We start from the raw sequence: 16,612 nt of genomic DNA, 5'->3' as shown, positions 1-16,612 counted from the left end.
GATTTCTTTTTGGCAGTAGATTGTTTCAAACATACTGGTTGCTTTGCCTTATATTAAGTAAATAAAGTCAAAATGTGTATGTGTGTGTGTTTTAAGAAGTGCCTCATTATATTTAGCAGAAAAGGTTTAATTTTTGTCTTCTAGAATATATTACAAATATATTAGAGTTTGTCTTATTTTTCTTTACTATCATATCTAAATGATTTTCATACAGTCTTTTTCAGTTTTTTTCCTAATTCTTTTAGGGTTATATGTTATTATATATAATATTACAGTTTTTTTGTTTTTAAGGCCTTAGAGATTTTTGTTTGTTTGACTGCTTTTCTGGATCTTTGCAGTTCTTTTTGTCAAGAAGTTTTCTTGTGGCTGAGAATTTTGTCACTCCTTTATTTTAAATTCTATGTTCTATGTAGATTGGTAGTTCTCTAAGTACCTTCAAAAGAATATTAATGAATATTGATGTTCTTGGACATGGACCAGGTCTTTCTGCTGCTAAAATTGGTTAAAAATTATCCTTATCAAATTTACAGGTTGAAGTTAATGGAATGAATTTTCTCAGCTTTGAATTTTCCCCATTACTTTTTTTTTTTTTTTGCAGTTTTTGGCCGGGGCTGGGTTTGAACCTGCCACCTCCGGCATATGGGGCTGGCGCCCTAGTCCTTTGAGCCACAGGCACTGCCCTTTCCCATTAACTTTTAAAAATCTTTGGCATCAGCTACTGATCATTACTGTTCACATTTAATCAAAGATAGTCTTGGCTGGGTGCAGTGGCTCTTGCCTGTAAATCCTAGCACTCTGGGAGGCCACGGTTGGTAGATTGCTTGAGCCGGGAGTTGGAGACCAGCCTGAGCAAGAACGAGACCTCCATCTCTAAAAACATAGCTGGGCATTGTGGTGGGTACCTGTGTTCCCAGCTACTCTGGAGGCTGAGGAAAAAAGATTGCTTGAGCCCAAGACTTTGAGGTTGCTGTGAACCATGATGACATGATACTTTATCTTCTTCTTTTTTTTTTTTTTAGTGACAGAGTCTCACTTTGTCGCCCTCAGTAGAGTGCTGTAGCCTCACAGCTCACAGCAACCTCCAGCTCTTGGGTTTGGACGATTCTCTTGCCTCAGCCTCTCGAGTAGCTGGGACTACAGATGTCGGCCACAATGTCCAGCTAGACATGGCACTGTAGAAAGGGTGATAAAGTGAGACAGTCTCAAAACAATACACCGCCCCCTCCTCCCCAAAGTGGTAGTCTTAATTTAACACAATTATGTTTAATTAATATTGCCATTTTGCTTTCTGGAAAAATTTTGACAGAAGTTTATGAAAGTGCCTGTGTCATCTCATTCTTATCTACTTTGATCAATCATAATTTTAAAAATTGCTAAATTTTATTTAGTAAATAGTTTTCCCATTTGCATTTGTTGTTTGGGGGTGTGTGTGTGTATGTATGTATGTATGTATGTATGTATGCATGCATGTATGTATGAATTAACTGTTTATGTCTTCCTCAAACATTTTGTCACCAAATTAAAAATATCTTATTTTTCCTCACATTACTTTTTATTTCTGTAAGCTGTTAATGATTTTTTACTCTTTGAGAATTTCTTATATTGTGACTTGAAATGTTACTTTTGATGTTTAAGTTATCTGGAGATGTTTTTAGCATTTGGTGTGAGATAAAAATTTCACCTTAATTTTTTAGGATGAAAATTGTCATAGCTCCATTTAATGTGTGTGATACCACTCTACTGCTGTAGTGAATTTATTTATATTGGTTCCAGATTCTATTTTTATTGGTTGATTCTTTTCCATCTAGTACTACACAGGTTTACTAATTACATTTTGCCATTTGCTTAATAATCACAGTATTCTTTTTGTATAGAATTTTTTTGTATAGAATTTCTTTTTAGTTTTTCACATAAAAGAAATCACACTGGGATTTTTAATGACATTGTACTGAATTTATAGATTCGTTTGTGAAAATTTAACTAGCTGGTGAAATTTATTACCATTGAGAAGCAACTTTGTTCATCAAAATTAAAAGTTTTTTTTCTTATGAGTCTTAAATGTGTGTATTTTTTAATGAACTCTTAAATGTTTTATACTTATGATTGGTATCAGAAATGTTTTAAAATTATTACATTTTCTATTAGATGTTATAGGCCTTTAGGAAAGTCACTTATATTAATGTTATATATTTATTTTCTAGTCATATGAAATGACTTTTTGAGCTAAAGTTACAGTATGGTTTGATGTCATTCCTGTATTATATACTTTCATTGAGAAAAGGGATTTCCACTTTGGAAATTAGAAGTCTAGTATTTTCTAAATAAACAGTTAAAAAAAAGTCTGTAGAATATAAGATTCAGTGTTGAGTCCCATGAACAGGAACAGGCTATTTCTGTCTTAAGCATTACTGTTTTACTATTTCCTAAGGGATATATATATATATATATATATATATATATATATAGCATTTAGTAAAAGTGTTTTAAATGAATTTTTAAATTTATTGTGTAGTAGAGGTTTATATTTTGTGGTTGTTTCAGTATATGTGTTGAACCTACATGGCATTTTTACTTAAGTATGTTCTATGAAGGCCAATTTCCAGCTAGTGTACCTCAGCTCAGTATCTAAATAAGAGATGTTTATATCTCAGGCCCATTATGATGGCTTTGGTATGTGCTTTGATTGCTTGGTGTCTACACTGTGCACATTGTTAGATATTCGAATAACACCTCTGCATATTGTTAGTTGTATGTTGTGCTAAATTATTTTTGATTCAATGAATAATTTGTCAGAAATAGACTACCTGAGAAGTTTCAAACTTGTATATTATTGTTGATACTATTTGTATTTATGATAATTTTATAAATTCTGATGCTAACTAACATCAGTGGTGTTTTGTGCATTTGCTTCTTTTAAACTATTTTCAAATAAGTAATATATGTTCATGGCATAAAATTCAAATTGTTAAAAAGTGTGTATACTGAAAGTGTGAGTTATAGGATAACTCTGGCAAGTACTTTTCAAAGAGACAGAGTCATAAAAGTCAAAGAATGCCTGTGCAACTGTCTGAGCTTGGAGGAGACTGCAGGGAGGCTGGACTGATCCTGGACCAGGAGAAAGACTTTAATGTGACAAGTGGCAGAATTTGAGCAGGATCTGCGGATTGGTTAATACTTTTCTAAATGTTTAAATGTTAATTTCCTGGTTGTAATGATTGTTTTATGATTATGGTATGTATATCTTAGGGGAAGCTGAGTGAGGGGTATACAGAAACTCTTACACTGTTTTTGGAACGTTTTTGAGTGTTTGAAATTATTTCAAAATAAAAAGTTAAGGACAAAACACACAAATAATAGAAAAAATGATATGTTTGCATTACTCAGAGTTCTTATATGAATTTTATACTTTTAAAATTTGCAAATCATGTATGTACAGACAACTGACTAATTCCAGTGAGTACACTGGACTAGACGGCTTATAGGGAACCAAGCATGCATACTTTATAGCTAGGACCACATCAGTCAGATAAATTTCCTGTATCACATCAAAGGACTGGTTTTAGCAAGAACCCAGCTGTTATCTCTTTATACTCTTTGATACTGATGACACAGTGAATCATACACTGAAATCTCTGACAGTGCTTTCCTGTAAGAACCAAGTGTCTTTACTACTGTACTGGCCGGGAGTTCTTTTTTTTTTTTTTTTTTTTTTTGAGACAGAGTCTCAAGCTGTTGCCCTGGGTAGAGTGCTGTGGTGTCACAGCTCACCACAACCTCAAACTCTTGGCTTAAGCAATTCTTTTGCCTCAGTCTCCCAAGTAGCTGGGACTACAGGTGCCCGCCACAACGCTGGTTATTTTTTTGGTTGCATTTATTATTGTTGTTTTAGCTGGCCAGGGCCGGGTTTGAACTCACCAGCCTCCGTGTATGTGGCCAGTGCCCTACCCACTGAGCTACGGGTGCCAGGTATTCTTTTACTTATTATGTATAAATTCCCGCCTTACTTGTAGACCCCAAGATGTATTCGATTTTGTTATCAGACTACCCGCTGAGCTATGAGTGTTGCCTGGCCAGAAGTTCTTATCACCTTGCACGTGGATACTGATGATCATGTTGTTCATTCTATATTTTCAGTCTCATGCCACTGTGCATTTTTGGGCAGAACCTACAACAAGGTTGATCCCTGCTACAAGGAGTTTTAATTTATTTCCTGAAACTTCCTTGCGTTCCTGGCGTAAACTCCACTTGGTTATGTCTGTTATTCTTTTAAAAGTGCTTGCATTTTGTATTTGTTCATCTTCTAATTCTATCCCATATTTGGGTTTAGGAATGAACAATGAGAAACAAAGAAGTATTCACAAACAAAAGAAATGCATATGAATTGTGTGTGTAACTATTTCTGGTAGAGATCTTAAAAAAGCTCTTTAAGATAGTGTCATATTTTATAACTTCAATGTACACAATAAAATATGTATTAAAAATATAGTTAAAAAGGGTAGCTCTGCAAAGGTAATTCTAAAAGTAGTTTTGTTCTTTCTGAAAATTGTGATTTGTTTAAAATTTATAAGCATTACCTCTGTGTGGAGCGACTATGGGTAAGATAGCAAGGTGGGGGGAAATAGGTCAGTATAGCTTTCTGAAGGTAATATCAGTGAAATAAATTTTCTTGATTACTGATTTTGTGACTGTGTAAATACTGATTATTGACAAGGGATTAAAATGAAGATACAAAAATAAATCAGAAATCTGACAAATACAGACTCCCATTTTTTTGTCCATTCTGAGACTTTTTCAACTTTTCAGTTTCGCTGTGAGCTCATACCTTATTTAGGTAGCAAGGGACCTTTAGGTGCTTTGTGTAGTTCACACAGTAGATAATCAATCCATAAGTGAAATATTGAAGTAGAAGCAATTGTAGAGCTAATTCAGATCTCTATTAGTAACAGAGCAGTAGGTAGTGATTTACCTGTGACATCCTGTATTTTTGTTGAAACATACTTTCATTTTTATATTCTGAGTCTTGTTTTACTTTATACTCTCTAAAGTTGAAGTTCTCTTTAGAAACTTCATATTTTAGAGTTTCGTTTTTTGTATTTTGGGGGGTGATGAACTACTGATTGTTGTGCAGGTTGGGGAAAAATATGTTTGAGTAGTTATTCTTAGTCTAACATTAAAGAGCATAGCATAGTGATATTGAAGATACTCATGCTTTCATTGTGGTCTTGTTTGTTTTTTATCTTGGAAGCTGGTAGGAGGACAGTTTGATTTGGAAATGAATTTCATTATCCAAGAAGGTGAGAGCATCATCTGCATGGTGGACCTCCTGGAAAAATGTGACATTACTTGCCAGGCAGAAGTCTGGAGCATGTTTACAGCCATTCTTAAGAAAAGCATACGAAATCTTCAAGTCTGTACTGAAGTAGGCCTTGTTGAAAAAGTGCTTGGGAAAATTGAAAAAGTTGACAATATGATAGCAGGTATGATGTTTTCTGTAGTAAAATGTATATGAAAACATAAAGTTTGACTTTTAGGTATGTATTTATCTTGTTTCATTTAGCAACATTTAAGAAATATTTGAGACCTTTTCTTGTGACAAAGGAGGTCCATTTGTCTTCTCTGGCAAACATATCTGGCTTTGTAAGACTGTGAGGTATCTTGCTCTTGCTATGTAAATCTGTCTTTTTCTCCCTCAATAAACTTTGTTTCATGCTTGGAAAAAAAAGAAATATTTGAGTACGTAATGTATACCTGTAATTTTAGTAAGTGTAGTATATTTAAAATCTTCAAGAAATGTAAGTAGCTTAATTATTTTATTGTTTCTTTTGCTTCCAGATCTTCTAGTTGACATGTTGGGAGTGCTGGCTAGCTATAATTTGACAGTTCGAGAACTAAAGCTTTTCTTCAGTAAACTTCAAGGAGATAAAGGACAATGGGTAAAAAATCTTAAAATACTTGTTGGTATTTGGAAGCATCCCCCTCCCCGAACACATTACTAGGTTATAAGTAACTATTGTCACTTATGAGGTCAATGTCAAATTGAGGGGAAAGAGATCAGTTAAAATTGCATTTGGTTCTATATGCCTGCTTTTGCCATCCTGGAACAAAGGTGTGGTCTAAGAGGGTATTCCAGGCATGCTAATAATTTGGTTTTTCTTTGAATTGTTATTCTCCATATGTACATTCAACATCTGTTAGAGGAAAAAGGTAAGGACAGAAAAAGAAAAGCAGTACCTACCTTGTATTCTGTTGATCTGAGTTTACTGAGGCCCTTAAACTTGAATAACCCATTCAGTTAACAAAAACTCTCCCATTATTTGGATCCATCTTCTTTAGATGCCATTTAGCAGTCCTTTGCAATGATATCGATGGGAGTGAATTTATTTTGAAGTCCAGAGGTGCCTTTCTTCATGCTACTTTGTTAGCTGTCTCTTTGAGGAGTACTACCCTGTTTCCCTTTAAGGTGTGCTCCCAAAGACGCTCTAGGTCTTATTTTCAGGGGACGTCTTATCTTTCCTGTAAGTAGGTCTTATTTTCGGAGGATGTCTTATTTTCGGGGAAACAGGGTAGTAAATATTTTCTCCATTTTTGTTGTCTTTCTAGGCTTGAGTGCCCTTTAGAGATAATTGCCCACAGTAACTGGTCAGTTAGCTCATTCTTAATCTAGTTTTGATTAAGGATATCTCAAATTTCTGCCCTGCAATTACCCTTATTAAATGTGTTAAAATTTCGATTCTTTAGTTTTTGGTGTCAAACTCCAGCTGTCTGGCTGCTTTCTGGATTTTTATTTCTGATTTTCATCGAATTTGTTTATGTTTCTGGATGTGGCTTACTTTATGTTTATCCTTATTACAGTTCCTATATCTGTCGGCTTATAATTGTCATCAAATGCAGAAAAATTTTGGTTATTATTTCTTTAAATACCATTTTTTTGTAACCCCCTCCCTTCTTTCCTGCCACTCTAGTTATTGGCGTGTTAGACCTCTTGATATTGTCCTATAGGTCACTGAGATTTGTTCACTTTTTTTTGTCTTTGTCTTTGTACTTCACCTTAGATTACATTTTTTTTTTTTGCTGTTGTCTCAAGTTAACTGATCTTTTCTTCAGCAGTGTGTTAATTTCAGCCATTGAAAAATTCAGACAATTTATTTTTTATCTCTGTAAATTCTATTTAATTCTTTTTAATATTTTTTATTTTCCCTCATTATCTTCATATTTTCTTTTAAATCCTTAACAGCATTCAGCATAATAATAATTGCTTTAATACTCTTGTCTACTAATTCAATTATCTCTGTCATTTTCTAAGTCAATTTTTTACTCACTGGTTTTACTTCTGTTTATAGGTTACATTTTCCTGCTTCCTATGGCTATCGAATTTAGACATAGTTATATTAGTCAATATTGGCTTGTGTTTATTAGACACCTAATATGTCCTATAGTATTACAAAAGAAGGTATAGAGTACATTATTTAAGATAGTAGAAAATACCTATTTTTGTTAATTTGTATGCTTTTAAGTTTTATAGCATTATTTGGTTATTCTTGTATATATTAAAGCATAATTATATTAAAATATGTATTTTTTGTTTTATGGTGAATATTGTGAGTAATGAATTGTTAATTATTTTCATAGCCTCCACATGCTGGGAAGTTGCTATCTGTGTTAAAGCACATGCCTCAGAAGTATGGCCCTGATGCCTTTTTCAACTTTCCAGGGAAGAGTGCTGCAGTAAGTGAATATTAATGAGGAAATCATTTTGAGGTTTTCTTTCGTTTGCTTCCTGAAAATAGTCCTGTGAACACTCTGAAAAATTCTGTTAGGTAGAAGCTTTTCTGTATGAATTAACTTAATCTTTGTGACAGTTGCGCATGTTACTTTTTACTAACTCTTTTACATGTGAGGAAGTAGAGGCTCAAAGTATTGAGAAAGCGCTCAGTCATAGCTTGAGTCAACAGTCAAGTAAGAACCCAGTTCTTCTAAACATAGCCATTTTGTTTTATGAATTTATCTCTGAATTTTTAAGTAGCTATTTGTGTGTTAACACCTTATTTTCTGTCTTTCGGAATATCTTTCTCTAGCCTTATATTTTCCTACCTCTGTTTCTTTTGTACCTGGTTTATAGAATGATAGTAACTCTTTCAAACTTATAGGCATGTTTTCCTAACTTGTGTTTATACATTGGGCAGTCATGTAGGGTAATGTTTCAAAATGTTATAGGAACACATTATATTATATATACATGTTATACATGTTATTTATGGAAGCTTTATCTCCTCAGTACCACATTGGTCAGCCTGCTACAAGCACACAGAAAAAGTTTTTTGAAAAGATGTTTCAGTCTGTTCTTCTTTAAGCTTATCCTTAATTCATTTTTTACTTGGGTTTTCATAAAATCTTGTTTGCTACGCAGGCAATATCTGAAGAAAGATAATATGTTTTACAAGGACATTTGTGATATTTGAATGTTATATATACAAACTTCACTTGAAAAGTTTCATTGTTTCATTTTTTTCCTTTGCAATTTTTTCTTAAAAGACATCTTGGATTTAAAACTTTCCAGAATAATTTTACATTCTTTTCATTGAGCCTATCATTTTCCTCTAACATAAAAATTCTTCTCATGAGGTTAAGTTTATTTTTTGCATTGTGTTATGATTTATTATTTATAATTCTCTAAGATTGTACCATGTCCATTCCACTTATCTGCATTTATGTTGAAAGTAGCAGTTGAGTTGAACAGCTTTTGAAATTTATAAAGAATAGGTATTTTAAATACAGTGTATTTAGTTATTCATTCTTTTCCTTAAACATAACTTTTAAAGAGAATTTAAAGTATTCATGGATAAAGTACTTTTATAAAGCTTTTACATCTTCTCTCATTATTGAGGATAGAGAACATATGTACACACCAAATATGTATTCTGTTTTTCCTTCATGCACCATTCATTTTAAATCAGCCTCTTGAAGTCTTAATAGTTTATTACATAAATTGGCTGTATGATGTTTTGCATGTTTTATGGTACATCTAACACCTGGTACATATTAAAGAATATATGTATATATATTATATGTGAACATAAATGCATATGTAAGTTATAACAGAACAAAAGCTTGTGTAGTGTAGTTTGATTTTTTTAACAGTTTTATTCAGCTATAATTCATATTCCATACAGTTAACTCATTTAAAATTTTAATGTTCACAGAGTTGTATAACCATCACCACAATCAATTTGTGAACATTTTCATCACTGCTCATTTCCCCACAGTCTCCTAGTCCTAGACAACAATTAATCGACTTTCTGTCTCTATGGATACAGTCTCCTAGTCCTAGACAACATTTAATTTACTTTTTATCTCTATGGATTTGTATATTCTGGACAATTTATATAAATGTATTTATACAGCATGTGGTGTTTTGTGTTTGGCTTTTTTCCTTTAGCGTAATGCTTTTGAGGTCTATCTATGTTGTAGCATATGTCAGTAATTCATTCTATTTTTTGGCTAATATTATATTTTTTGGGTATACCGCACTTCATTTAATAATTCATTCATTAATGGATATTTGTGGTTTCTACTTTTTGGACTATTATGAATAATACCGCTATGACCTTTTGTGTACAGTTTTATGCATGGACATATGTTTTCATGGTCTTGGTTATCTATGTACGAGTGGAATTTTGGGTTTATGTGGTCTTCATTTCACTTTTTTTGGAGACTTCTGGAGTTCATTGGAGAAATCATAGCTCACTGCAGCCTTGAACTCATGGGCTCAAGTGATCCTCTTGTATTAGCATTCTGAGTAACTAGGACTACAGGTGTGTGCTACCATGCTCAAGTAATGTTTTTATTTTTTGTAGAGATGGAGTCTAACTATGTTGCCCAGGCTGGTATTGAACTCCTGGCCTCAAGCCATCTTTCTGCCTCAGCTTACTAAAGTGTGGGGACTGCACATGTGAGCCAATGTGCCTGGCTTATTTAATATTTTGAGGAACTTAAAGATTGTTTTCCCAAGTGGCTGTTTCATTTAAAAATCCTACCAGTAATGTGCTAGGGTTCCAATTTCTGTACATTCTTGTCAACATAGGTTAATACCTATCTTTTGATAGTAGCCACACTAGTGCCCATGGAGTGTTATTTCATTGTGGTTTTGATATGTATTTCCTTCATTGACTAATGATGTTGAGCATCTTCTCATGCCCTTTTTAGACATTTGCACATCTTTATTTGAGATATGACTATTCAGATATTTTGCTCATTTTAAATTTGCATTCATCATTTTAGTTGTAAGAATTCTTTATATATTTTAGATGTAAGTCATTTATTGCATACTAAATTTGCAAATATTTCTTCCATTTTTGAGGCTCGTCTTTTCAATTTTTGGTGGCGTCCTTTAAATTATAGCTTTAAATTTTAATAGAGTCCAATTTGTTTATTTTTTCTTTTGTCATTTGTGCTTTTGGTGGTGCAATTAAAAAGGATTTGCCTTTTTAAGGGCTCAAAGACCTTATGCCAATACCCCATAGTCTTCATGACTATAGCTATGTAGTAGGGTTTGAATTTGGCAATATGAGTTCCCCAACTTTTTTCTTCTTAAGATTGTCTTTGCTATTCAGAATCCCTTCCATTACATAGTATGATACTTTAAACAAAATCTTAAACTAAGTGCTGAAGCCACTTTTACTTTTGTTAAATTTCAAATTAATATGAGGGTACAAATGTTTAGGTTACATTGTTCTAAATTCTAAGGTAAAGTTTAAATTGTAGTTGAGCTCTTTACCTAAGGGCTGAACACCCTCAAACTGTGCATGGTAGGTGAGATCCTGCCAATTGCCCTTTCTCCCCTCTCTTCTCTCTCCCCTCTTCTCCCCCTTGCTTACATTTTTCTTTCATGTGGGTGTATAATTGTTTATATATTGGTTTCATATCAGTATTGAGTACATTGGATATTTTTTTCCATTCTTGAGATAACTTTACTAAAAATGTGTTTCAAGGCTCGGCACCTGTAGCTCAGTGAGTGGGGTGCCGGCCGATATACCAAAGCTGGTGGGTTCGAGCCTGGCCTGGGCCAGCTGAACAACAATGACAACTGCAACCAAAAAATAGCCTGGTTTTGTGGCGGGCACCTGTAGTTCCAGCTACTCGGGAGGGTGAGGGAAGAGAATCGCTTAAGCCCAGGAGTTCAAGGTTACTGTGAGCTGTGACATCATAGAACTCTACCAAGGGTGACATAGTGAGACTCTGTCTCAAAAAAAAAAAAAAAATAAATATGTTTCAACTTTATCCAGGTAAATACAAAAGATGTAAAATCTCCATCATTTCCTATGACTGAATAGTATTCCATGGTATGCATATACCACAGTTTGTTAATCCATTCATGGGTTGCTTGCATGACTTGGCAATTGTGAATTGAGATGCAATAAACATTCTGGTGCAAATGTCCTTATGGTAAAGTAATTTTTGTTCTACTGGGTAGATACCTAGTAATGGGATTGCAGTATCAAATGGAAGGTCAACTTTTAGTCTTTAAGAATTCTCCATACTTCTTTTTATAAAGGTTGTATTAGTTTGCAATCCTACCAGCAGTGTAAAAGTGTTCCCTTCTCTCCATATCCATGCTAGCATCTGCACATTTGGAACTTTGTGATGTGGGCTTATCTCATTGGAGTTAGGTGATATCTCAGAGTGGTTTTGTTTTGCATTTCTCTGATGTTTAGAGATGATGAGTATTTTTTCATGTATTTGTTGGCCATTCGTCTGTCATCTTCAGAAGGAAGTTTCTGTTCATGTCTCTTGCCCACTTATAGATGGGGTTGTTTGCTCTTTTCTTCTTGGTTAGTTTGAGTTCCCTGTAGATTGTAGTGTCAGCCTTTTCTCAGATTCATAATATGCAAAAATCTTCTCCCATTCCGAAGGCTATCTGTTTCCTTTACTTGTGGTACCCTTAACTGTGCAGTTTTTTAGCTTGATCAAGTCCCATTAGTTTATTTTTGGTGTTGCTGCAATTGCCAGGGGGATCTTCTACATAATGTCTTTTCCCAGGCCAATTTTGTCAAGCGTTTTCCTCATACTCCTCTTCTAGAATTTTTAGGTTTTCATGTCTTAAATTTAAATCTTTTATCTAGTGAGAGTCAATTTTTGTCAGTGGTGAGAAGTGTGGGTCTACTTTCAGTCTTCTACATCTGGCTAACCAATTCTCCTAGCACCATTTATTAAATAGGGATTCTTTTTCCTACTGTATGCTTTTGTTTGGTCTATCAAAGATCAGATGGTGATATGTGTAAACCCATTTTTATAGTGACTTCTAAATACAATTTAAGAATGTTATGAACTAATCCTCTTCAGTTTTATATTTATAGTTAAAAAAGCAACAAATACCAAACTTCTTTAATTTTTATTTTTCTAGCCATGTCTATATTTCTCTACTCTAATACCTTAAAACCTCAGAAGTAAATTTTTTTTTCTCTCTTTTTTTTTTTATTGTTGGGGATTCATTGAGGGTACAATAAGCCAGGTTACACTGATTGAGAAGTAAATTTTTAATATGATATCACTACCTGTGTCTTTTTATTGTCATGTCTTTGGATATGTTCTTTGTATGAAACGAAGCAGACAACTGTCGTGTGTCCGGCAGTTCACACTGCGTGTTTCTTTGATTTTATTAACATCATTACTATGTATTTGGGGAAATTCATAAGTTATTAAATCTTCTTACAGATAAAGAGTTTTCATTCATGTATTTTAATCATGACATAAAATAAAGTGACATTTTATAACTACATATAACATTCTAAAGTTCATAATTTCAGTAATAAAGTTTTTTGTGTGAGTTAATAACTCAAAGTTTCTTTCCTTTAGGCTATTGCCTTACCTCCTATAGCCAAATGGCCATACCAGAATGGTTTTACATTTCATACCTGGCTTAGAATGGATCCTGTAAATAATATCAATGTAGATAAGGATAAACCATATTTGTATTGGTATGTATTTCTATAACTGATGACTGTTAATATCTTACTTTGAAAATGAGATGAATACTTAGAGGTAAAATGAAAACTTAATCTTCATAGTTTCAGAACCAGCAAAGGTCTTGGTTATTCTGCTCATTTTGTTGGAGGCTGTTTGATTATAACATCAATAAAGTCAAAAGGAAAAGGCTTTCAACACTGTGTGAAATTTGATTTCAAGCCACAAAAGGTATGTATCTTACTGACTAATAGTTATGTTAACAAATTTTGTTAGCCTTCAGAATGCTTTGTTTTAATGTTACTCACAAAATGAGGTAAATCACAACTCTGCTTATTATATGTAGTTTAGAAAAATCAAATGTTTATCACAGGGCAATTGTTAACCTCTCTGATTTGGGTAATAAAAGGATTTGCTATTTAGTCATTTGTAGAGTTACAGGAAAATATAAAGAGACAATGTCAATGGCATTTATTTTGGTAATGCAAATTTAATATGAGCTAGCTTTTCTTTTTTTGAGACAGAGTCTCACTTTGTTTCCTGGCTAGAGTGCCCTGGCCTCACCCTACCTCACAGCAACCTTAAACTCCTGACTCAAGCAATGCTTCTGCCTCAGCTTCCAGAGTAGCTGGAACTATAGGCATATGCCACCGTGCTTGGCTAATTTTTCTATTTTTGGTAGAGACTAGGGTTAGCCTTGGTCAAGCTGGTCTCAAATTTCTGAGCTGAAGTGATTCTCCAGCCTTGGCCTCCCAAATTGATAGGATTATAGGTGTGAGCCTCCATGCCTGGCCATATGTTTGCTTTTGTATCTTAAAATTAAAGTGGAATAATGGGAGTGGAATACATCGTTCATCAACAAAATGTGTAGATAGGTAAGTAGGCAGATAGATTAAGCAATATGGCAAAATGTTGTTTTAATTGTGGAATCTAGATGGTGGGAATGAAGGTGTTTGCATTTGGTTTCCAGCTTTTTGTGGATATATTAGAAATTTTTCATGATACAGAGGTGGAAAAATAACTTAGTGATTAGGTTCTCATCAATTGAGAGCTCCTATGAATGGATGAATGGATACTGTTTCAGAAGTTAAATACTAAATTTAGTAAAGGTATTCTTGTATTATTTTTAGGCATAATCATAACTTCTTTAGTTTTTACTTATGTCACTATGGTTATATTATTGGGACAATCGTTATCTTTATTGTTATTATCATTTTTACTGTTTTTTGCTTCTTTAGTGGTATATGGTAACTATAGTGCACATTTATAACCGATGGAAGAACAGTGAACTTCGATGTTATGTGAATGGTGAACTCGCTTCCTATGGAGAGATAACATGGTTTGTCAACACCAATGATGTAAGTAGTTTTAAAATTGTTGCAATGAAAAAATTATTTTTAAAGCATCAACTTTTTAAAGAAGAAAAAGTTTTAGAACTGAATATACATTTTGGAAATATAATGGTGGACTTTTATAATTATAATTTGGGTAGCATGTTAGTTTAGTTATAGAATACAACTTCTTAATGTGTCACATAATAGTCCTTGTTATAAGATTATTCTAAATAAATATAGGATTCATAGATAAAAGTGACTGTCTTGACAGTGTTTGGGTTATTGACCTACATATCAAAATAAATGGGAGCTCCACTACAGGGTTCTAATCATTTTTTGAATGAGATTATGCATGCTTATACATACCATATTTTACATACAATTCTAGTAGATGTATGTAGATAGCTATTATGTTGCAATGTTTTTAGGATTTCAAAAGAGATCCATAGGTTAGAATGAAATTGAAAATGTTCTTATTTTTCATCTAATTACATTATTTTTATAGAAAACTTGAAAAATAAAGATCCAGAAAATGAACACAGGCTATACTAACCATCCACCATTATATTGCTTTTATACTGTCTTTTATATGTATACACATATTGCTTTAATGCTAATCTTGAGGGTGTTGTATTACACAGACTTAGGTTTGAATCTTTGCCCCGGTCATTTATTGACAGTGTGACCTTATTTAATCCATTAGGCTTTAGTTTTTTACTACCTGAAAATGGGTGTACCTCAAATGATTATTATGATTAAATGAGATAATGTTCAGAAATCTATTAGTAGAGTACCTTGTATAGAATGAGTTCTCTGTAAGTGGTAGTTCTTTTCTTATTACAAAAAAGAGGTCAGATATGTGTATTGTTTTATAACTTGATTTTCCTTACATTAACATTTACTAAGTGCATCTTTGTCCACTAGCCATTGTAATAAATAAGTTTATTTTATAAAAGCGTTAGCAGCATTACAGGATAAGCACTATTATAATCTCAGAAAGTGAAGCACAGAGATGTTAAGTAACCTGCCATGTTCAGTCACCGAGGAAACAGAGATTTAACCTAGGTCAAGTGTTTACAATTTTTCTGTATTCCCTAATGCCATTACATACACACTTCCCATCATTCTTTCTAATGGTGTTATGATATAAAATGATACTCTTGAAGAGAGATGAAGACTTTTCTTTCGTTCATTTTGCACTGTATGTGTGGGATTTTTAAATGTGGTTTTTACAGCCTATGCTGGCTTTTCTGGATTTACATAATCTTTTTGAGAGATTTGTGGCTACTGTGACTTCACCCACTGCCTACATGATATCTACGAATGTTTGCCTTTTCAGCTTCATCTCCTCACCAAACTTCAGAACCCTATTGATAACTATTTCTTCATCTGTATAAACTCCATCTGTAATTAGTGCATAGAAAAGGCTAATCCACTATGTCTCAAACTTAAGTCATGTTTTTCCCCTTGCTCCAAAGCTTGCTTTTCTGTCTGAATTTTTGATTGTTCAATTATGAAACTTCATAGGCATAATGTTTTCTGAATTTTTTACATCCATTTTGTCAATAAGTTTTGTTTACTGTAATCTGGAAAACTCATATTTCTGTAATAGCTTTTCTGATTTCTATACAATAGAGGAATGAATGAAGTAGAATGCTAAATGAATTATTTTAATCTATTCAGATATAGTTTAGGATTGAGAAAGTATTTATACTAACTGTTTTTATTATTTCTGGAGTATATAATTTTTTTCCCATAAGAAAATCTTCTATTTTCTCTCATAGACTTTTGATAAATGTTTCCTGGGATCGTCAGAAACAGCAGATGCTAATAGAGTCTTCTGTGGTCAGATGACTGCAATTTATCTTTTTAGTGAAGCTCTTAATGCAGCTCAGATCTTTGCTATTTATCAGTTGGGCCTGGGATACAAGGTACTTTATTTACTATTCACTGCCTCACCGATGTTATTTGAGCTTGATTAGAGGTGGGTTATGCATGGGTGTATCTACTTGGGTCACCTAAGTGGTAAAGAACAAGTGATCAAGAACACCACAGGAAAGTCACAGGGATCAGAAGGGTACTAATTTTTAAGGAAAATGCTGTATTTTTGACTTAGGTGGGAAACTGTGCAAATATCTAGCTCAAGTTTCAACTTTAGTTCGTGTAGGATTTCTTTTGATGATGTCATATCTTTGCATAGCTAAGTTTTTGATAGATGCTGTGAGTAAAAAGCCAGTAATATGTGAATTTGTGGATTATGAAATGAAAGAGATGGTATTACAATCTGACACCAAGGTTTGAGAATTTGTATAGTGCCT

The 16,612-nt window shown here is 33.3% G+C and overlaps 1 protein-coding gene across 3 annotated transcripts in view; it reads left to right on the top strand.

Annotated features, from left to right (window-relative positions):
• LRBA (LPS responsive beige-like anchor protein) overlaps positions 1-16,612 on the top strand; it is a 791,645-nt gene that overhangs the window by 80,213 nt on the left and 694,820 nt on the right. For all 3 annotated transcript variants that reach the window (XM_053582486.1, XM_053582498.1, XM_053582475.1), the window contains exons 3-9: positions 5,246-5,477; positions 5,833-5,933; positions 7,630-7,725; positions 12,853-12,974; positions 13,065-13,191; positions 14,199-14,318; positions 16,079-16,225. In XM_053582486.1, coding sequence (XP_053438461.1) covers positions 5,246-5,477; positions 5,833-5,933; positions 7,630-7,725; positions 12,853-12,974; positions 13,065-13,191; positions 14,199-14,318; positions 16,079-16,225 — 945 coding nt within the window. The remainder of the gene's footprint in view (positions 1-5,245; positions 5,478-5,832; positions 5,934-7,629; positions 7,726-12,852; positions 12,975-13,064; positions 13,192-14,198; positions 14,319-16,078; positions 16,226-16,612) is intronic.

Source organism: Nycticebus coucang, chromosome 1, assembly GCF_027406575.1.
Source record: "Nycticebus coucang isolate mNycCou1 chromosome 1, mNycCou1.pri, whole genome shotgun sequence".
Taxonomy (NCBI): domain Eukaryota; kingdom Metazoa; phylum Chordata; class Mammalia; order Primates; family Lorisidae; genus Nycticebus; species Nycticebus coucang.
The sequence above is the reverse complement of the archived record's forward strand: the minus strand, read 5'-3'. Positions and strand labels throughout refer to the sequence as shown.